The 24,042-nt window shown below is 34.1% G+C and overlaps 1 protein-coding gene across 1 annotated transcript; it reads left to right on the top strand.

Moving 5' to 3' along the window:
- LOC109719681 (protein SCARECROW 1-like) lies at positions 10,375-14,849 on the top strand. Its single transcript, XM_020246461.1, is given in 4 exon segments — positions 10,375-11,938; positions 11,940-12,025; positions 12,093-12,878; positions 13,707-14,849. Coding segments are annotated over 4 exon segments (2,190 nt in total). The 5' UTR covers positions 10,375-11,068; the 3' UTR covers positions 14,155-14,849.

Raw genomic sequence — 24,042 nt, 5'->3', positions numbered from 1 at the left:
GCTATACAACATGCTTATGTTGAGTACATATATTCTACTATTCCCCATGTTGCATTGCATTGTTCATTGCATTTGTCTCCCAATTATTGTGTACTTATTATTGCCTTGATATTAATGGAACCACGCACAACACGAGAGAAGTTGGGAGTGTGTGACAAGATTGATTCTTTGGGCTATGAAAGGTGACAAGCTAGGCTCATTGATCAGTCACCACTCATCAAGCTACATGACCTGTGATAAGATGAATGAAACGTACTCGCTATTCCCTATTAAGTACATTTAAATTTGATCAAATTTAGTAGATCTGATTCACGTACAATAATACAAATAACTCGATTAATAATATTGCCTTTCCAAAAGAGAATTTTATTGTTAGTGTCCGTTCGGTATAGCTGAAAATGAGTTTGTAATATTTTGGCTACTTCAGAAAGATAAATGGTTGAAACGTAAAGTGATTAGACAAATGGCTGTTCGAACTTCGAAGGGACAGTATGCGTTAGCTATTCAAATGCACCAAAAATGCTGATTTTCACTGTGAAATGACTATGAAATTGTAGTGATGGATATTTTAAGTAATTTTATGTAACGTTCCAATAAAAACTTTAGTGTGAAACCCTTGCTTTTGCTATAGAGAGGTCGATGTCGAGGTGAGATTTAATGAAACGGCTAGCTCTTAATACTTCCTCCAGTAGTAGGGCTGGCAAATGAGCGAGCCGGCTCGCGTTCGACTCGGTATTTGGCTCGCTCGAGCTCGACTCGAAATTAAATGAGCCGAGCTTGAACAAAAAAAAAAGCTCGAAATTTATTTCGAGCCGAGATTGAGTATTACTCGGCTCGTTCGAATTAAGCTCGAAAAACTCGAATATATATATATATATATTAAAAAATATATAAATATAATATATTTTAATTATAAATAGGCTGAGTGAATAATCTGAGTTTAGTTAAAATTGGGCCAATATTGTTGGCCCATAAAAACAAACTCAATAGACAAATAAAAGAGCAAAATTTTACTAAATTTATATATTTTTCTTTTCTTTCTTTCTTTCTTTCACAGAGCTCTAAATTTTCAATATGTTTCTCTCTTTCTCTTTTTCTGTCTCTTACCCTAAGTGGCCAAGCCGGAAGTCCTCTAAGTTACCAAGTAACATCATATGCCCGCCGTTGCCTACCTTGCTATTAATTGTATGCTTGAGAAAATATACAGAATATTTTTAAAGTAAAAAATTATTATTCATATAAAATTTTAATTTTAGTTATATATGATTGGATAGTTTAATCCAATATTTATCTATATAATTTATTTATTTTTGACTGCATAAATGAAAATGAATAATATGGAGATTGAAGGCGGAAGAAAAGACATGTGAGGCTGAAAAGATTAGATATTCAACTCATAAATTATTTTTTTTCATATTATAATACTATATTTCATATAATTATTTTGTACTTTGAACTATTAGACATATTTTTGTATCAAATTATAGATAATGTTCTATACAAATTAAACTATTGATCGTATAATGTTGAGAATTTCAAGCGGCTCGTTTAGGGCTCGAGCTCGCTCGACTTGAAATTAGGCTCGCTCGAGCTCGGCTCGAATTAATTTCAATCCAAGCTTGAGCTTAAATTTAGGCTCAAAATTAATTTCAAGCCGAATTTGAGCCGAGGTAAGCTCGCTCGAGCTCGGCTCGTTTCCACCCCTATCCAGTAGTGCTACTTAGCCAATAGACATTTGAAAGGCTTTGGAATTCGCTTTCAAACTGTATCTCCAAAAATTAATCTTATAGAAAACTTCTTAGAAATGAACTTAAAAAGACAGAACTGAAATTGGATATAATTAGTACAGTGCAATCAGATGATTTATAATATAGTTCTTTAATAAATAAGGACGTGTGCAACTAAAAATTATAACTAAATCATTGGTGGTTTAGTGGTTAGGTATTCAGATGTCATGAATACATAAGAATGGAGGTTTGAGTTCCCACATGAGCTTAAATTTAGGAGTCATGCCCTAACTTCCGATTAATATAGATATATATATATAGAAGTAGACTGGAATACTATTAATACCACCAATGACTTAATAGCATTGGTGCTATTAATAGTATTCCAGCCTAGTTCTATATATATATATATAAGAGCTACTATGCTATCAGAAGCATAAAAGATCTGATTCTTCCGATTTTTTGGTCCTTGGATAAAAAATTATACGGTTGGGATGATTGCGGTACTCCAGGGTTGAGTAGTACCCCTAGGGTTGAGTAGTCCCCTAGGGTTGAGTAGTCCCCACTGGGTCAGGATAATTGCGGTACTCCAGGGTTGAGTAGTACCCTTGGATGAAAAATTGTAGGGTCGGGATCATATTAGTCGGTTAGAGTTGAGTAGTCCCCCTAGGGTTGAGTGGTCCCCACTGGGTTATAGTATTTAATCCAATGGTTAGAAATAATGAAAAGAGTTGATCCAAAGGCTAAAAAACTGATAGCAACAATGGGATTTTGCTACTAATAGTAACCCAGTCCAACTCATATATAGAATTAGACTGGAATACTATTAATAGTAAAAATGATCTTTTTGCTATCAAGTTTTTACCCTTGGATGAAAAATTGTAGGGTCAGGATGATATTAGTCGGTTAGAGTTGAGTGGTCCCCCTAGGGTTGAGTGGTCTCCACTGGGTTATAGTATTTAATCCAATGGCTAGAAATAATGAAAAGAGTTGATCCAAAGGTTAAAAAACTGGTAGCAACAATGGGATTTTGCTACTAATAGTAGCCCAGTCCAACTCTCTCTCTCTCTCTCTCTCTCTCTCTCTCTCTCTCTCTCTCTATATATATATATATATATATATATATATATATAGTTTGACCGGGCTACTATCGGTAGTAAACTGCTCGGTTTACTACCGATTTATTTTTGATGATAGAGCTTCCAAATCGACGATCGGCACTGTTGAACATGATCTAGACCATTTAAATTATCTAGAAATCAAACTTCATGAATTTTTGGCATCACTAATTGAACGATCAAAGGGTCACATGAATTTTTGGCATCACTAATTGAACGATCAATGGGTCACAAAATATACAATTTTAATGGCCGATATGGTGCGTTTGCTTGTTTAACTGTATAGAAGAGTTCAAATCAACTAAATTTTTGTTAAAAAATTCTTTAAACTATTTAAAATAAGATCTAGACTCTAGATCTCAAATATAAAAATTGTATCATAACTTTTTAAAAGATATTCATTTCCAGCCATTCATTTTTCTGTTCACTTGATGGACAAGAGAACAATATCGAAAATGTGTGAAATTTGATTTCCCGATAGTTTAAATAGTTTAGATCATATTTAACGGTGTCGATCATCAATTTGAAAGCTCTATCATCGAAAACAAATCGGTAGTAAACCGAGCCGTTTACTACCGATAGTATTCTAGCAAAACTCTCTCTCTCTCTATATATATATATATATATATAACTACTGGTTGGATGAAGAGCTAATGAAAATTCCAAGACATATGGATGAATCAAATAGGCAATACATTTTTGAGATTAATAAAATATAGTAATAGAATGGTATAATTTTTTTAAAAAAATTGTATAATGTAGGAAATAAAAAATAACTCTAAAGTACAAATAGTGGGATATAATTAAGCCCAAAAAAAAAAAAAACTACAGTATTAGATGATGTATTAGGCCTACATATAACATGGTTAGCTTAATGCATGGATTAAATGCGCCAAAAGTCTAGCTACTTTCAAAATGTTATATTTACAATCCAAATTTTCAAATTAACCACATTGATTTATTTTTAAAGTAATAAATAGTACTTACTTGGTCAAAAAAAATAATAAAGAATGTATGGCTGCTAAATAGATGAGTCTTTTTTTTATATCTAAAACTACTTTATTGGCCATAACTATTATATTTAATTTATGAAAATTAAATGCTAAAAATAAATTTTTATAGTACTGTAAGATGGAATTTTATCATCAAAGGAATCCTGCTATATTACATGTGTTATTTATTATTTCTGGATCATTTGATTGATATTAGTTACTTTATATTATTAAAATATAAAACTAAGACCTTATTGGTATCGTGTTTATTTTTATTTTTTTAAATAAAATTTTATATATCAAAACATGAAAGAATGAACAATAATTTACCTGGCAATAAAAAATAAAAACTTTTAAAAAAAATTGGTTCCAAAACTATTTAGATTTCGTTTGGGATTGTAGGGAGATTGCGTTACGTTGAGAAACGACGATGGAAAAATACTCTGTTTGTTTCGTAATATTGCATTCCGCATATCGCGATGAGTCGGTTATAATATATTTTCTGCGGTCCCATCGAAGAACGCAGAAGCATATCCCTATATGCTTTTTCCTCAACTCCATTTTATCTAATAGCGTTAGATAAATCTCAATACCAAACTAAGCCTTAAAATAATTTATTGTTTATCAATTAGTCGGATATATTATAAGCTAATAAACTATTATAATATTAATAATAATAATAATAATGAACATCTTTCCTTCGACATATTAAATTATATAGAATTAGCGTTTTAAAACATTCAAAAAAAGGGGACAATACCCAACAGGCCCTAATTAATGATCGGTTCCAAATTTTAAATAATTAATTAAAAAATATAAAATTTTAAGACTTTATGCGCCTATCTATAAATAAATAAATAAATAAAAGGGTTAGGACTTTTTGCTTACTTATTCCTGACTATTCAAAATTTTCAAATTTATCCTAAAATTACTAAACATATCCTTATAAATCCTAATTTCTATTAGTAAATCCTAAAAATTAGAAATATTTTATGAAATTTTTAATAAATTAATAAAAATATTTTGATCAACTTAAAATATATATTAGATATTCTTATAATTTCAAAGAATATATTAGATTTTGTTCTAATGATCAACTAACTCGCTTACAATTCACTATTTCTTTTCTCAAAAAAAAAAAAAAGCCCAAAAAAAAAAAGAAAAAAAAGCAAATCTTATGAATCATCATCATTTTCTTCTTTTTTTTTTTTTTTTTTTTTTTTTTTTTTTTTTTTTTTTTTTTTTTTTTTTTTTTTTTTTTTTTTTTTTTTTGTGGGGGGGAAGTGGGGGACCACGTTGCCACTCACGTGCATGGGTAAAAGACAAGGAGCTTTCCCATGCCACGCCATCTATTAATTAGAGTTGGACTGGGCAACTATTAGTAGCAAAATTTCATTGTTGCTACCAGTTTTTTAGTCTTTGGATCAACTCTTTTCATTATTTCTAACCATCGGATTAAATACTATAACCCAGTGGGAACCACTCAACCCTAGGGGGACCACTCAACTCTAACCGACTAATATCATACTGACCCTACAATGTTTCATCTAAGGGTTAAAAACTTGATAGCAAAAAGAGCGTTTTACTATTAATAGTATTCCAACCTAATTCTAATTAATTAATGTTTGGTGGGTATATTTATGATCCGTCAAAGCGGAAGACATTCCGTGGGCCGCAGATGCTGTGACCGTCTGGTAGTTGTTTGGAGAAAAATAGCTGCCATCCATGGCTTTTTCTACGTGGAGTAGCGAATTAGGTGACGACTTCCACACAACGAGTATCAACGTCGTTGCCGACTTTAGTGCTGCTCCAGCTTGTCGCTCCCAAAAGTATCGTTTTCATGTGATTTATTTGGACTCTTATTAATGAGACCATGTATATGTAAATGGAAATGCCGAGTTAGGCTCAAAAATACTTCTAGAAGTATTTTTTTCTATTGGAATAATAAGGGTTAACTACACCGGTAGTCCCCCAACCTTCGCACCAATTTTCACTTAAGTTTCCAATCTTTTTTTTTTTTTTTTTTGCAATGGAGTCCCTAACCTCTTGATTTTACTACAATTGCGTCCCAACCGTTAATAAAACTGTTAAAATTTACGGAATTGCCACGTCAGCGTCTATTTGGCAACCTTTTGCATTTCAATTTAGGTCCCTAAACTTTGCACATTTTTCATTTTAGTCCCTAAAAATAAAAATTCTAAATTTTAAATTTAAATTCAGAAATAATATTAAAATTAAAAATTTAAACTAACCAGAAATTAGAATTTTGAATTTGAATTTTAAGTCTAATTAAAACTTTGAATTGAAATTCAAATTTTAAATTTAAATTTTTAGTTGAATCTAAATTTTGAATTCAAACTTAAAATTTTGATTTTGATTCTGATATTTCAATTTACATTTAAAATGAAAGTTTTGAAACCGAAGTTTAAATTTAAAACCTGAATTTAAATTTAAAATCATATTCAAAATTTTGATTTTAAATTTTAAATTTGAATTCAAAATTTAAATTTGAATTTAAAGATTTGATTTCAATTCTAAATTTGAATTTAAACTTTGAATTCAAAATCACATTTTGAATTTGAAATTTCAAATCGAAGTTTGAAATTAAATTAGAATTTAGAATTCCAAATGTGAATTTGAATTTAAAATTAAAAAAAAACTAATTACTGGTATTTTAGAGTAGTTGATTATTATCAAGAATGCTATTTAGCAGGGCAGTAGTCGAAACCTCATGAAGTTTCATGTATGCCTCTTGTTAATGGTTACATGCATGAGAAATAAAAGATCAGAATCTTATCCTGCTTATTTCTTATCCAATCCGTTGAGTTGACGCTTGGATTTCCCTCTAAAGTGGTGCTGCGCAATCAAATTTGATGGCTCTTGCGAATTATCACTCAAAAGATCGATCTAATAGAAAATAATTTAGAATTAGTATTAGTGTTAACACTCCTATTCTGTATAACAACAGAATATAATAGACACGAAGACGTCATAAAACAACACAAGAGCTCTTCGAATGGAGGGGACTTTAGGAGGAATTCAATTGCATAGTAATCCCTCGCACAAGAAATCTTTGCACACCGCGATCGCATCGTTCATTTTAAAAAAAAGAATATGAATTTTTTGTGCGTAGAGCAATAACGATAATCATTAGAGACCTTATGCTGCTAACGTTCTAAATTGACGAATGGTTAAGGTGAAAGAGAGAAAAAAAATTAAGAAGAATTTGAGTGTCTCAATTTCTCTTCTTTTTAATTTTTTTTTTCAATTTCTTTTCTCTCTCATCTTTAACCATCCATCAAAATTAATGAATAATTAGAAAATTAAGAGCACAAGGACTTATGTGCTTCTAATAGCACAATAACCCTACTCAACGTATATATGCCATTTTCAAATAGGAGAAACTTTGCATCTGCTTTAATATTATGAGTAATAACCGACTGTCCCTAGCGCAAGTGGCAAAAGGGCTTGGTGGTTGGTACCCGAGACCCAAGTTCGAATCCTAATTGATTCACATTTTCAGCCAAGTTTATTTATAAATGAAAAAACGAAGCGGGTAACATGCTACCTTTCTCTCAAAAAAAAAAAAAAAAGAATAATACCTCAATACACCATGTAAATCAAGGCGACCTACTATTTTGGCATAAGTACCATTCACCAGATACCTATTTAAAGGGTATTTTGGTCTTAGAAAAATATTTTGGCCTACAAGATAGGTTTTATCCAACTAAGAATACTATAACCTTTTCAAATACCTACAACAATAGTTGGAATTCAAATTACAACTAAACTGTAAATTTAAATACAAAACAACATAAAAAACTTAATTATAAATCAAATTCAACTTTTAAATATAAAACACAAATTTAAAATAAAACTTTCAGTTCAAATTCAAAATTTTAATTTAAATCAAAAATTAAAATTTGGCTTACAGATTAAAAGTGCAATGTAGATTCAAAATTTAAAAATTTAATATAAATTTTGAAATTAAAATTTTACATTACAATACCAACTTCAAAACTTAAATTTAAATTCAATATTTTTTTGAGTTGAATAACAAATTGAGTATTATCTAATTTGGTAAGTAACAAAACTAAAAAAGATACTTAATATTATAGGATACTAACAAATTTGTATATACTACTAATTTTTTTCCAATATTGTCATATTAACTAATTCAAATCGGTAACCTATTCAATAGGTTACCTTATGTAAAATCCAACTATACCCTTTACTAATTAAGAGTTTGATTTTAATACTTAAGGGCATGTTTGGTTCGAAGTCGGAATCGAAATCGGAATCGAAATCGAAATAAGCTGGAATCGGAATCGGAATCGGAATGACTTATTACTTAACTCTGTTTGGTTCATCACCTGAATCGGAATCGGAATAAATCATTCCCATTGTTGGTGTTTGGTTTAGGTAAATATAAAAAACGTAATCGGATTAATATGCTAACTTTATCTTTATAATATATTAATTTAAATTCAAATTAAAATTTAAATATTAAATATTTACATCAAAATTTTGAAATAATATCAAAATTTTAAATCTATTTCTTTAAAAAAATTAAACTTTGAAGTTGAGTAAATAATTCAAAATATAAAACTAAATTTTGATTTATTCAAATTCAAACTTAAAATTACAATTTAAATTTTAATTTGAATCCATAAATTTAATTTAAGTTTTAAATAAAATTTGAATAAAATTTTATATAAATTAAAATTTAATTTAAATTCAAATTCATAAGTTAGATTCAAAATACTTGATTAAATTTTAATTTTTAATTCAAGTTCAAATTAAAATTTAAAATTTAAAATTTAATTTCTAAGTTTAAACTCATATTGTAATTAAAAAGTAGAAAAAATAAATTTAATCCGAATAAATATCCATTCCGTCCTGATTCAACTTCTAATCCGGTCTCCTAGGTCGGATTGAAAAATGAGGTGATTGGGGGATTCCCATTCCACTCGGGAATCGGAATCGGAATGAGACTCCCACGTACCAAACACCTACAAACGAATTCACCCATTCCGATTTCGATTCTATGGTGAAAAATAAGCGAACCAAACACGCCCATAGTGTATTGAAACATTGCTCTAAAATTATATTATCCAAAAGATCGATCGATAAAAAATGATCTAAAATCAATCTTAATATGAACACAAGGAATTCGTAAAGGAGAGAGTTAGAAAAAGCTTACATACATAAGGCCTCCTCTAAAAGCCAAGGATGTATAGAGTAGTCGAATGTATTAAATGGTTTAATTAACAAAATATAATTTGTTTAGTTCTCCTAACTTATTTTATCTCTAAACATGCAATCTAAATCCTACGTAATACAATCGATTGGTATCGGCGCATATATCACTTTCTACAACCCCATCACCAACACCATTCTCTTTTATATTCGGTTAAAAGCATTATATTTAGTTATGATTTCAGATAAAGCTTCAAATATCCATACAAAAATAAGAGCTACTCACAAATTTTAATTTCTCTATTTCATGAAGAAGATTTATTTTAAACAATAACTTGTAAATTTTTACATAAACTTCAAACAAAGTTTAAAACAAAAAATATATGTAATAATTTCAAACTCAAACCCCAGAAAAAAAGTTTCAAAGTCAAAGCTCACCCAACCAAATGCAATGATAATTGGAAACAGCAGTTATACTCAACATCTCAAAAAGCTCCACTATCTAAGATTTCTCTTTACAAAAAAAAAAACCTTTTCTAATTGTTTCAGGAGAGAGAGAGAGAGAGAGAGAGAGAGAAATAGGACCAAAGTCCAACACACCTTTTTTCTCCCTTTGTAACACTTTTACACAGTACCCCACAATCAAGAACTAAATTTGTTTATCACACCCTTTCCCATAACCCCCACATCCCAACTAAGACCTAAACAACCTTTCCAAGTCAAATGAAAAAGCCTACCCTCTTTACTAATTTAGTTTAAGATAAAAAATACTATATAATAATGTTTTAAAATAGGCCCCCAAACTTATCATCCTACAGTTTAAAAAATATTATTTTATTATCTATAATTTTATCATTAATTTATCAGAAAATTAGAGGCTAGTGAAATGCTATATTTTACTTTTTTTAGTGATTTATACAAATATTGTATCTTACTATTTTGTGGTTTATAATTATATCAGTTTGTTATTCTATTAAAGATCGAATTCTTATGATTAGACAAAAATAAAAATCAAAAGAGAATAAAGCATTGTTTTTTTTTTTTCTAACTATAGGATGATAAAATGAGGTACACTCTGCAGTTTTCCAAGGACACATATTTATTCACTAATTTTATTAAATCTTTCAATACTAAAAATTTAAAATAAAATTTAAAAATTCTTGAATTTCTTTTTGCCTTTTTTTAACTAGGAAGCGGCATGTTCGCACATTCCAAGAAGATCTTTGGTGGTGTCAATCGAAATAAGATGAAGTAGAAGGGTCTGCATGCATTTTGGATGCTCGTTGTTTAATCCGACCTTTTCATTAATCCCACCGCACAAATCGCACGGCGGAGAAGAAAAAAAAAAAAAAAAGAAAAAAAGCCAACCCGATTTTTCCCACCCCTCTCACCTCCCTCGCCTGGGGTTTCGCGTCGTCTCCCGACGCGCCCCGAGCGACGCGCGAGCGCCGAGCGCGACAACGGCAACGGCTCTCTCTCTCTCTCTCCTCTCTCCTCTCTCCTCTCTCCTCTAGGTAAGAGAGAGAGAGAGATAGGGGGGAAACAAAAAAAAAAAAGAAAAAAGGAAAAAATTACAGTGGTAGAGAGAGAGAGAGAGAGAAATAGGAAACGCTGCAACAGGTTGTTCTTTCTTATTAGCGTCGAATCCAGGCCCGAACAACAACCCCTCACCCCCATGTCCGAATCGCCCCGCCGTTTTTCGCTTGGAGCCGTCCCCGACCCCTTATGCGTACCCCAATGCGCACCCGCTTTATAAGCAATATATATCCCCCTCCCCCTCTGTTAACAATAGTAACAATAATAATAATAATATTATTATTATTAGTATTACTATTGGTCTCGTGCTTATTCCCGTGTTATTGTTGTTGTTGTTGTTCTCTGCGCGGCTTCTGCTCCTCGGCCTCTTCCTCTTTACTCTCCTCCTCCTCCTCCTCCTCTTCCTCATCCTCATACTACTACTACTGCTACTACCACCTCACCGTTTCTTCTACTGCACTAGCATGCGCCGAGCCCTTTCCCTTTGTTTTTTCTGATGGGTTCCTCCTCTTTACTGCTCCTGCCCCCGACCACAACCACAACCACAACCACAAACACGACGTCGTCTTCTCATGATTCTCACTTCTCGCACTACTCTGAAGAGGAAAAGGAGCTTCTTTATCTCCTCTATCTCCAGCAGCAGCAACAACAGCAGCAGCAGCAGCAGCAGCAGCAGCAGGTGGGCGAGGTGATCATGGTGAGGAAGCGCCCCGCCTCGGAGCTCGATCTACAGCACGAGTCCTCCTCATCTTCTTACCACAACCCCAGACTCCCTCGTCGCGGCGGCGGAGGCGGTGCTGCGGCGGCGGGTGGCGGGGCTTCCTCGTCCACGGCCGCGGCGCAGGGGCCGTTCGCGGAGAGCGCGGCGGCGGGGCACCCCTCCTCGCTTCTGTATTCGGCTTCGAGCGGCGGCGGCGCTCTGGACGCCCCGATTTTGGTGCAGCACGGGGGCAACCCGACGCAGTTCCTTCCGTCTCTCCCCCCGCCGGCGCCGGCGGTGTGCGGGTTCTCGGGGCTGCCGCTGTTCCCGGCGGAGCTCGAGCGGGGCGGCGGGGGGGGTGCGGCGGCGGCGAACGAGGGGGTGGCGGGCCGCGGCGGCGCGGACGAGGGCGCGGCGTCGGCGTGGGTGGACGGGATCATCCGCGACCTCCTGAGCAGCGCGGCGCCCGCGGTGTCGATCCCGCAGCTGATCCACAACGTCCGCGAGGTCATCCACCCCTGCAACCCCGCCCTCGCCGCCGTCCTCGAGCACCGCCTCCGCTCCCTCGCCTCCTCCGACCCTCTCCCTCCTCCTCCGCCGCCGCCGCCGCCGCTCCCCTCCCTCCCCTCCGACGCGCCCAGCCTGACAAGCTCGCCGCCGCGAGCTCGCCCCTCCCCCGCCCCAGCCCCCACCGGCCCCGCCTCTTCCCAAGTCGCCACAAAGCCAACAACAGCAGCAGCAGCAGCCGCCCAACTGGCCGGAGGAGCCCGCGTATCCTCCTCCTCCTCCCCCTCATCATCATCATCATCATCATCATCGCCTCCCCAACCCCCAACCCTCCTGCTCCTCCGACCCCCAGCCCCAGCGCAGCTCCACCTCCGACGAGGGCGCGCAAGGAGGAGCTGCGGCAGCAGAAGCGCGACGAGGAGGGGCTGCAGCTGCTGACGCTGCTGCTGCAGTGCGCGGAGTCGGTGGCGGCGGACAACCTGGACGAGGCGAACCGGCTGCTGCTGGAGATCTCGGAGCTGGCGACCCCGTTCGGCAGCTCGGCCCAGCGCGTGGCGGCCTACTTCTCGGAGGCCATGTCGGCCCGGCTGGTCAGCTCCTGCCTGGGGCTTTACGCCCCGCTGCCGGCGTCGTCCCCGGCGGCCCTCCGGGTCCACCACCGGCTGGCGGCGGCCTTCCAGGTGTTCAACGGCATCAGCCCGTTCGTGAAGTTCTCGCACTTCACGGCGAACCAGGCGATCCAGGAGGCGTTCGACCGCGAGGAGCGCGTGCACATCATCGACCTGGACATCATGCAGGGCCTGCAGTGGCCGGGCCTCTTCCACATCCTCGCCTCCCGCCCCGGCGGGCCCCCGCGCGTCCGCCTGACCGGCCTCGGCGCCTCCCTCGACGCCCTCGAGGCCACCGGCAAGCGCCTCTCCGACTTCGCCGACACCCTCGGCCTCCCCTTCGAGTTCCACCCCGTCGCCGACAAGGTCGGCAACCTCGACCCCGACCGCCTCGGCGTCTCCCGCCGCGAGGCCCTCGCCGTCCACTGGCTCCACCACTCCCTCTACGACGTCACCGGCTCCGACACCAACACCCTCTGGCTCCTCCAGCGGTACATTACATTACCCTCTTCTTTCATGATCTCCATTCCCATTAATTACCTCTTTTTGCATTTCAATCAAACAAGATATATACATCGTTCAGATTGTTAATTAATCAATCAATCACTACTACGTACTAATTATTAACACAAAGGAACTTTCTAATATTAATTAATCAAACCTTTCTTCTTCTTCTTTTTTTTTTTTTTTAAAAAAAAAACGAAAAGAAAGAAGGTGAGAGGGGGGAGGAGAGGATATATATATATATATATATATATATATATAGAACTTGGAAACAGTACGGGCGCATCATATTTCTGACTGGTTTCTGTGCCGATCTTGTGCTCTAGCACGAAGACGGAAGTGATCTCAATCAATCGCTTGTGTTTGCCCAATCTCCAACCATATATATACATATATTCTTCTTCTTCTTGTTTTTTTTTCATCTTGCATTATTACTATTATTATGGTGTGGTGTTAAGCACTTTTTGTCTCTTGAAAATGTGGAGCTAGAAAGAACTTTTATTAAAATACTTTATAGATTACACAAGTAAAGCTAAAAGTAGTCATTATGACTAACTTTTGAAGCCATTGCCCTTTTTTTCCATAATCTCAGTGTTCTTTAGTTGCCATGATTAGGAGGGGGGGATTTAATAGACGGATTGGCGTACTGTATTAGAAGAGTAGTACGACTTTTGATAAGATTTTTATCCATTCTTTTTTCACGTGTTACACGCATTACATGAGATTCGAAATTTTATTAGGGTTAAAAAAAAAAAAAGAAAACTAGTTTGAAAATTTGTTGTTTGTTTGTTTGTTTGTTTGGTTGGTTGATGTAGTTTGGCGCCGAAGGTGGTGACGATGGTGGAGCAGGATCTGAGCCCGGGGGGCTCGTTCCTGGCGCGGTTCGTCGAGGCGATCCACTACTACTCGGCGCTGTTCGACTCGCTCGGCGCCAGCTACGGCGAGGACAGCCCCGAGCGGCACGTCGTCGAGCAGCAGCTGCTGTCGCGCGAGATCCGCAACGTGCTCGCCGTGGGCGGCCCGGCGCGGTCCGGGGATGTCAAGTTCGGCAACTGGCGCGAGAAGCTGGCCCAGTCGGGATTCCGCTCGGTCTCCCTCGCGGGCAATGCCGCCGCCCAGGCCACGCTCCTCCTCGGCATGTTCCCCTCCGACGGATACACGCTCGTCGAGGAGAACGGCGCGCTCAAGCTCGGGTGGAAGGACCTTTGCCTCCTCACCGCCTCGGCGTGGCGCCCGATCCAAACCGCCAATCCGCCCCGCTAGCCGACACAATGTGGGAGTTCTTGGCTCACGCGAAAGGCGCACTAACAGCAGAATAAGAAGATCTCATCAAAATCCGAACTAACTACTGCCGCCCTAATTTGAGAGCCAGAATATTGAGGATCATTTGGCAAATCCATTCAAGTCGAGTGCGCCGTTCACGATCCTCTGAGTCGAACTCTTATAATATTTACTGCATTTACGTCTCACTATCATTTTGTTTTTGCATTTCACCGTGTAGTTAGGCAGATTTAGTTCTAAAATCTTTGACACTTAAAAATTCACATATCATGATCACTACCCACTTTTTCCTTTTTTCTTCGTTCCCCCCCCCCCNGCGAGCTGTGAAGAAGCTGATGTTTGGCCTACTGATGAAGTAGATATATAGATGGGTTCGGGAGCAGCTATAATTAATGCATGCTGGGGCTACTCCTAAGAAGTGCTTTTCCTTAGTCGCCAATGGGTTTCTTTTTGCGCTACTGAGTGGTCCTTTTCGCTCTTACAAAAAGCCGTACCCCCTACTCTGTAGCTTTTGGCGCGGACAAGCCCATTGCCATTTCGTTTTCCCTACTCTGTCCTTTGTCATGGTGCAAGAAATTGCTGAGCTGGCTTTCTAGTACTCTCCCACCCCCTCTCTGTCTAGAACTCTCTCCATCTCTTAAATGAGTTAATGATAAAGGCTTTTATTAATTATTTCATCACTATTTAGAGCAGTTGGATGTTAGTCCGGAATATTGTTCATCGTTGTTACTATGTTGGTAATACTAACGGGGTTATATATTGCTGGAGAGGTTGGAGGCGTTTTATTAAGCATGTGGAGGGTGTGTGGCACACCTCATCTCATCGGAGTTAAAAAGGTGTCGAAACGGGTCGAATTTGGAAGTTTGTAGAATGAGTGTGGTCACTGGTCACGTGGTTGGGCTTGCGCGAAGGAGTGTGCGGGGCCCACAATGGGGGAGGAGGTGGGGGTGGTGTGAAATTTGTTGCCTGCACCTCGTGCATTGGCGTCTCATGCACCAGTGGCAATATTTGATTGATTATTAATTTCATTAAATTCGAATATGATCCAATATAACTTACAATATCGAAAGAATAATGAGAGGATCCTATATCTTAGAGTTTGAAGGATACTAAGAAATTTACATGCGAATATACTATAAATTATTAAAATCTGTTACTCAACTGTTAAGGAATTAAAAATGTCAGCAATTCCGAAAATTAGTTCAAGGAGAATGTCAAATTTATAAGAAAATAGACTTTTAAAACTTATTATTTTTTAAGATTTAGGTTATTTAACTAGGAAAAAAATTAAAATGCTATTAATAGTAGAGAAATAGTATTTCCTATCTCCTAATTATGAATTTATTAAGGATTAAAAAGCGAATAGCAAATACAATTTCTTTACTGTCGAATAATAATGTTTTGTGAATGAATAGTTTATAATATTTTGAGGGACTGTTTTGAGAATGCGGTGCATGAAATGTACGGATGCACCAGGCGTAGGAAGAGAATTCTGTGTGGGTGGTAGGGTTCGGGTTGGTTGACCCCACCCGATTTCGGTGTACATGTCAGGCGGACTAGCTTATTGAAGTGTCACGTCAAGCGATTGGAGGAATTTTCTTCGGTCGGAGAGAGGATGAGATATTATCAGGTAAAAATTGTATGGATACCCCTTACTTACAAGTGGTATAGATTATGCCCCTCCTATTGTTTTTTTGATTCATTTACTTGTCAAGCCTCTTTAAAATAATAATAATAATAATAATAATAATAATAATAAAAAAGAAGCTAAATTACAGAAAATTCTCCTGTCAAAACTCAATTTTTTAATTTTCCTCCCTGTCATTTAAAAACCTATATTTTGCCCCTTTATAAAATAAAAAATATTCACAGGAGTACGGTGTGAACTGTAATGATAAAATGACCATTTTCCCTCTCATCATTTTGCCCATCACCATGTTTACAGAAGAGAAGGCTGCGGACATTTTTTGCATAAAAAAATATATAATAATATTTTATAAACGGAATCCTAACTGATTACTAACTGTAGGGGTCGAAGTGAACATTTTTTATTTTACAAGAGGGCAAATTGTAGGTTTTTAAATGACGAGTGGAGAAAGTGAAAAATCGAATTTTGACAAGGGGTTTTATGTAATTTAGCAAAAAAAAAATTCCTATCTAGCCTCCTTTTGAAAAATATTCCCAATCTAGCCTCATTTTTATAGATTAAGAAAAAAATGATAAATTAATAATTTTTATATAGATTAATATGTTAAGGGGGTGGAGATTATCTTTCTTCTCTCTCCTTTAAAATTAAGTGAATATAATGTGATTTTATATATGAATACTTAATAAAAAATTTATTTATTAATAATAATATTTCTAAATTATAATTTTTAATTAGTACTACTAGTACTTAATTTGATTATACAAGTCAATATAATTTAAAAGTGTTCATATATAAAATCACATTACATTCACTTAATTTAAAAGGAGAGAGAAAAAAAATAATCTCCACCCACTTAACATATTAATCTATATAAAAATTATTAACTTATCTTTTTTTAAAAAAAATATAAAAATGAGGCTAGATTGGGAATATTTTCAAAAGGAGACTAGATAGAGAATTTTTTTTTGTAAAGAGGCTGGACAAGTAAATAGTTCTTGTTTTTTGGGTTAATTTCATACATGTCCCTGCAAATATAGTAAATGACAAATATATCCCTACAAAGTTCAACTTTCATATGTTGTCCCTGCAAAAATTCTAATATTTTCAAATATATTCTTCTGGTTTGTTACCATTAGAGAACCGTTTATATTTTCAATTTTGTCACCACAAATACATCCCTCCAAAAGCCATACTAGTATAATATAAAGGAGTAAAAATATCAAAAATAATTAGGGTTAAGTATTTAACATATGGTTAACTAATTTTTTCTAACGAATTCTAACGGCATGAACATATTTGAAAACAACGGGACTTTTGAAAAGACAATATATGAAAGATGAACTTTGTAGAAATATATTTGTTATTCACTATATTTGCAGGAACATATATGAAATTAATCTTTTTTTTATAGGAAAAAAATGTACCGGACTTATCTTATTCATGTCTAATCTTTCAAAATTTTAATTTTATTATTTAATTTTTTAATTTAGAAAAAATTTTAAATACCACCTCTATAGTTTCGCGCTTACTCACTTTAGTGCCCTATGATTTAAAATGTATCACTTTAGTAATCCCCTGATTTCATTTTTCTCTTTCCGTTATTTCCTCCGTTAACTTTTTTCGTTAAATCAGTAACAAAGTTAAAACCACAGAGTACTAAACTGAAAATTCGATAACCACATGACACTGAAGTGAATATTCAATAAATCATAAGTGGGGTATCTGAAGTTTTTTTTATATAATTTAACAAAGAGTTAACGGAGATGCTGACTGAAAGAGAAAAATAAAACCCCATGATATTAAAGTGATGCATTTTAAACCATAAGATAATAAAGCAAGAAAGTGCGAAACCACAGAAGTTGTATTTGAAGTTACTCTTTAATTTATAAAAAATATTTCTTGTACACCCCAGTAGGAGCGTACAAGATACATCCCACCCATTCAAGAGTGAAATATTGTCCACTAGTTACTTGATGGGTGTGGTGTATATCCTACACCCTCAGAAGGGTATACCATCAGCATTTCGTTTTAATTTATTTGATTTAAGCCATCAACTTTGTACAATTATAATTTTATTAAAATAAATAATTAGTTTAAATTTTTAAAGTTAAAATATTATCGATTCACTTAATTCAAATAAATAGAAAAATTGAATAGTAAAATTAAAAACTTTAAAAGATTGAGCAACGGAATCAAAATAATTTATATTTCAGATAAGTTTCTTAATTTTTTACTTTAATATTCACACCATCTAATGACGTATTTATTTCGTCAAATGTCCACCACTTTCTCAAACAGCGAGGGCGAACATTTAATATTTATTATTCGAAAAAATTTAATTAAATTGAACCAATCTACGAACTAATAATTATTAATTATTTTAAATTTATTTACCAGTACGCCAAAACCCCTATCAAATTTTTTTTTTTGTAAGGATGAAAATAAAAAGTTTAACCGTGTAAGAATGTATTTGCTATTCGATATATTTATAGGAAGTTGTATGCAATTACCTTTTTTTTTAATTACGANAATCAGAAATAATTCTATCAAATCTGATAATTTATTTTAGTTTGTGTTTATAAAATATAAACTAAATAATTAACAATTAATAGCTATTAGAGCTAATATATTTAAACAATAATTTAACTAGCTAGAAAAATTCATATAAAAGAAGTTGGACGTTACCAAGTGTCGACCAGAAAAAAAAAAAAAAAAAAAAAAGGTGGTGAAAAATTTGATGATTTGTATTCGAGATTTTAAATTCGAAATCTAATTGCTTCATATTTTTACCTAAGTTTATTTTTTTAAAAAATAAACGAAACGAATAACATATTAATCTTTAGATACCACCCCTGTGATTTCGTACTTTTTCATTTTAGTATCCTGTGATTTAACGTGTATCGAGTTAGTGTCCTGTAGTTTCATTTTTATCTTTTCGTCAGCTTCTCCGTTAATATTTCGTTAAATTATATATAAAATGCTTCAGATACTCTACCTAGGCTTATCGAATACTCACTTTAGTACTCTTTAATTTTAATTTTGTCACTGATTTAACGAAAAAAATTAATGAAGTCTATAATAAAAAGATAAAAATTAATGAAATCACAGGACAGTAAATTGATACATTTTGAACCACAGAATACTAAAGTGAAAAAGTGTGAAACTATAGGGGTGATATTTGAAGTTTTTTTTAAAAAAAAGGCTAAATTACATAGAACCTCCTGTCAAAACCTAATTTTTCATTTTTCTCCCTGTGATTTAAAAACCTATATTTTGTCCCATCACTTTGCCCCCTTGTAAAATGAAAAATGTTCATTTTGTCCCCTGCCGTTAATAATCTATTAGTATTCCATTTATAAAATATTATTATTTATATTTTTATGCCAAAAATGCCTTCAACCTTCTTTTCTGTAAATATAGTGAGCGGCAAAATGATGAGGGCCAAAATGGTCATTTTATCATCACAGTTCACACCGTATCCCTGTGAATATTTTTTATTTTACAAGAGGACAAAGGGTAGATTTTTAAATGACATGAAGGAAAAATAAAAAATCAAATTTTGATGGAAGATTTTCTGTAATTTAGCCAAAAAAGAAAACACAAATTTGCGAGAACAAAGAAAGTGAAGGGGGCTTGTTTCATAACGCCGTATCGTTGAGGGGCCTGCGTACAATTTTCACCCGCAATAAACGGTGCTGCGGCTTCTTCTCAAAGGCCAAAGCGCTTTACCCCTCACAAAAAAAAAGTCGCATATGGATGGATCCGTACACGGAAATGGATTGGACGAGGGGTATTGAAATCTGGGATTCGGTACATGGGTGGTGCAATAAATGATAATCGCTGCGTCGTAAAGCCTCCTTTTTCATTCATTAATTAATTATTCTGATCGATGTTGGTCATGTGGAGTAGGTTTGCTGTTTTAAATGCTCGGACAATGACAGTAGAATGCAAACGAAAGCGATTCAAGAATAAGGCCTTTTTTTTTTTTACAAAAATAAAATATAAAAAATATATATATATATATATATATATAGATAACGTTTGGTTTGGATATAAGTAAGAACTAATTATTACAGTGATAAATACAAATAGAAAAAATAATGTTTGGATAAAAATTAGATTGTTTCTGGGATAAAAAAAAATAACGTAAAATAGTGGATAGTTATATATAAAAAATAGAGGTGTTGGTGGAATAGTTATACCAGATTATTTCAAGTATCCGAGAACTATTATTCTCGGATAAAAAATTTGCTTTTGGATATAAAGGGACGGATAAGGGGTTATCTCTCCCATTATCCCCGATCCAAACATTGTCATAAAAATATTTTTTTTTTACTTCTTTTTTATTTTAAAAAATTTATATTTTGCTTTTTTACAAATTTTAGAAATAGTTTCAAGTGGGTACGATATTAACGAGATAGAAAAATGTCCTAATTATTCTTATTTCTTCTATTAAAAATATTTTTTAATATATTTTTGTTATTTTAAAAATTATTTTTAGTATAAATAATAAGAAATAGACAGAAGAATGATGAAATCCTGACGGATGGAGGCTTAATGCAACAACTTAAAATGTTGAGGGAATACAATATAGATTTTTAAAAAATAGAAAGAAAAAGTAAAAAAAACAAGTATTTATAAAATTTTTTTGTAATTTAGTCAAAAAAGAAATAGAAAAAGGTTAGAAATTTGTTGAGGGGTTAATCACGCAATGGTACACATTGTCTCCCGTCCCATAGAATTTTTATTAGGGTTAAACTATAAAATATTTCTTTTATAAATGAGTGTTTTTACATTTTACCTCATTATTTTTTTAAAAGAAACTTATATTTTGTCCTCTTAAATTTATATTGTGGTGGTAAATCAATATTGTTACTGTTTCATATACAGTATGATACAACTAGATAACTAGTAATATACACAACTTCATTCTTAAAAAATGATGAAAAACTAAAATTTAATTAGTAAATAGTAGGAAACCTCAATATAATAAGCTAATTTAAGAAACACAAAAATATTCTTATAGGAATATGCTATCTGTATACCTATATATAAATGTAAATCTTATACCCACTCCATCATAAAGTTTATAGAAAATCAAATCGGTTTTAGTTTTAAAAAAAAATTGGTAAGATTAGTGGAGAAAGATTTTCTTAGATGAATGAGATATAAGATGTATGCATAATATAGAAAAAAATTAAAAAAATGTGATAGTCATAGATGATATAGTGTCGCTAATCAATCACATTTGACCCCTAGGGTTCGCTCAGCCCATCATAATTTTTTTAAAAAATATTGAATTTTTTTCTTAAATAAAAAAAATTTGATTAGTTGAGAGACATGCGACATTGTGTGACGGCCGTATAGGAAACTTTCTCCTAATTTAGGAATTAGGAGTGTACAAATAGCATTCCTCATTCTTATATAGTTTTAAAAATATAATGAGTATCTTAGTAAATTGGTTGTACTACATAATTTGTATATATAATAGTTGCAAAATAGTTTATGCGCATAATCAAGTGATACAATTTTAAATTTTAAAATAACAAAATAGAGATTTAAAAAAATATATATAGAGATAAAGTGCAAAAGTGGATATTTGTTGAAAAACATTTTCTGCCTTTTAGACTCAAAATTAATTTTATTAATTTAGATGAAAATTGCCCTAGTAACAAGAAATCACATCAATCACATTAATATGTGCTATTACGATCCGTTAGAAAATATTAGTTAACCATATGTAAAATACTTAACCGTAATTAGTTAATGAGGTGAATTGATATTTTTAGCCCTTTCCAATTAATAGTTAAGATTTTTGGAGGGACATATTTGTGACGGCAAAAAGGTCATTTCACTTATAAAATAAACAGTTGTTTAACAGTAACAAACCATAAGAATATATTTAAAAACATTAAGATTTTTGCAGAGACAACATATAAAGGGGCAATTGCTTATATATTTCTGAAAAGTTTATGACTTTCTTATTACCTTTTTTAGAAGGCTAATATTAAAAATACCCTTTTTACATTCCAACTATTTGAAATATACCTCTAGAGTTAAATTCCGTTAATAAACTGTTAACAATAACTGTTATCAGTATGAAATTACTATTTTACCCTTTCAAATATTTCGCCATAACCGATTTTTCTTATTTACCCTTTAGATAGGGGAACAAAAAGTATTTTGATTTTTTGTCTTTTCAAGTATACCTTTCTACCATAACCAATATTTCTTATTTACCGTTATGTTAAGAATAAAAGAGGTATTTTAGTTTTTTTTTTAAACTCTAGTAGATATTTAATTCACGTTTAACTCAAATTAACTTAAAGGGTGGTAACTGCAGAAGTATTTTGGAATAACGGAGGAACATATGAGGGATATATTGGAAAGAAAAAAAAAAAAGTATGGGTAAATAAGATATTTCTAAAGTTTTAAAATGTATATATACAATTATACCATATATAAAAATTAAATTTTGTAGGAATATATTTGTAATTCACTATATTTGTAGAGACATGTATAAAATTAATTCTATTTTTAGAAAAATTTTAGAATGCAACGGGTATACTAGTGACGTGGTGTAACAAACCAATCAAATTAATCATTTTAAGAATATATGTCCCATCATGATTGTAAAAAAGTATTTTTATTGTACTTTTATTTGAAAAGAACAAATGTGATTGACTTGTTATTGATGACGTGGTGCAAGTGTGACAGTGTAGAATTCCTCCTATTTTTAATGTCCATTAACTTGACATGTGATCTGCAACTGCAGGCAGCTAGCTATAAATGCCCTGCAGCTAGACCACCTTGTTTTCTGAACCCTTCTGACTTGTACAGAGCCACTGCAGTTCTTTACTGACTAGCCATAATTTACCACATTTTCATACACAACTCAGATCAGTTGGGTACAAAATTGATCAGGAATTAATTTAACTTTTGCTGTCACATTTTAACCCTAATGATTCTATACGGTCTTATTTCTGCTGCAGAAGTACTGTGAGTTCTGAGATCAAATTTCTCAAAGACAGTACATTTTTAAAATTTTTCAAATTTTTGTCGATTTTAACCTGCAGTATATTACTGTCCCAAATAAAACTAAAATTTTAGAACGACTATGAAATTTGGATGCAAAAATTCGTTGAAATGAGTTGGTAAGTTACTTCGGTTTTATGTATGAATATTTTCATATGTTGGCACTTAAATTGGAGGACTAAAATCAGATACAAACCATCGATACTAGAAGTTAAAAGAATCCGCATTTTATCTAACAATCAATGTAGTTCATTTGCCAAGGATACAAGATTAAGTTTAATGATATTTTTTGTGTTGAGGGTTAAGTGAGACGTGGCCGAAAGCGTAGTAAACTCATCCGTAAACTCTTTCTAAAATTTATCGATTACTCGACTAAATTAGCTTTCCCTCGACACCTTCTATTATATCGAATATAACAGTTTCAAATTGAATTTGTTCATTTTTAGTGCTCGATTGATTACTTTAAAACACACCACAGCAAAATCTCTCTTTTTTTTCTCGAATAAAAGTTCACGGTGCTTCTTGAAACAGAAAAGCTGCTCTACCGTTTGGGCTTCGGCAAATGCCAAGTTATGTTTGGGCCATCCAAGGCCCACCAAGGCCCAAATCGATTACATGCTTCAATCCTAATTAAAATCTGAAGCTAACTTCATAAAATTTGTGGCCAAAAAAAAAACGAAAAAGATTTTGGGTAGGCATATTGTGTTACTTATTTTGAAGAAAAATATTTGACATGTATAAATGGATCAACAAGGCACAGATTGAGAATTACTATATTTTGTTCAGTTTATTTATTTATTTTTTTAAGGTGTACACAAGCCGAGCACAATAGTTGAGCTCAGGTCGACTCGATTAGCCAAAGGCGGGGGGCTCGAGCTGGCTCGAGCTCGATTCGAGTCGACAGAGGCCAATCTCAAGCGAATAAAATTCCTTTTTATTGGCGGCTTGAACTTACCTTATTTAATAACTGAGCAAGCTAGATTCTAAGTTGAAAAGCGTTCGAGCTTCAGCTAGTTAGAAATGCTACTTATACAGCCAAAAATAAGATTGAAATCTTATATCTATATATATCAAAAATATATACGCCTTTTTTAGGTTTTTAATATTAAAAGAAAAGATCAGTAAGTTTAGTTTTTGGATAAAGGTTCGTAGATAAATAGAGTGCTAGATTTATAATTTATTCGGAT

Source organism: Ananas comosus, linkage group 13 (assembly GCF_001540865.1).
Source record: "Ananas comosus cultivar F153 linkage group 13, ASM154086v1, whole genome shotgun sequence".
Lineage (NCBI taxonomy): Eukaryota > Viridiplantae > Streptophyta > Magnoliopsida > Poales > Bromeliaceae > Ananas > Ananas comosus.
Note: the sequence above shows the minus strand (reverse complement) of the source record. Positions and strands in the feature narration are given on the sequence as shown.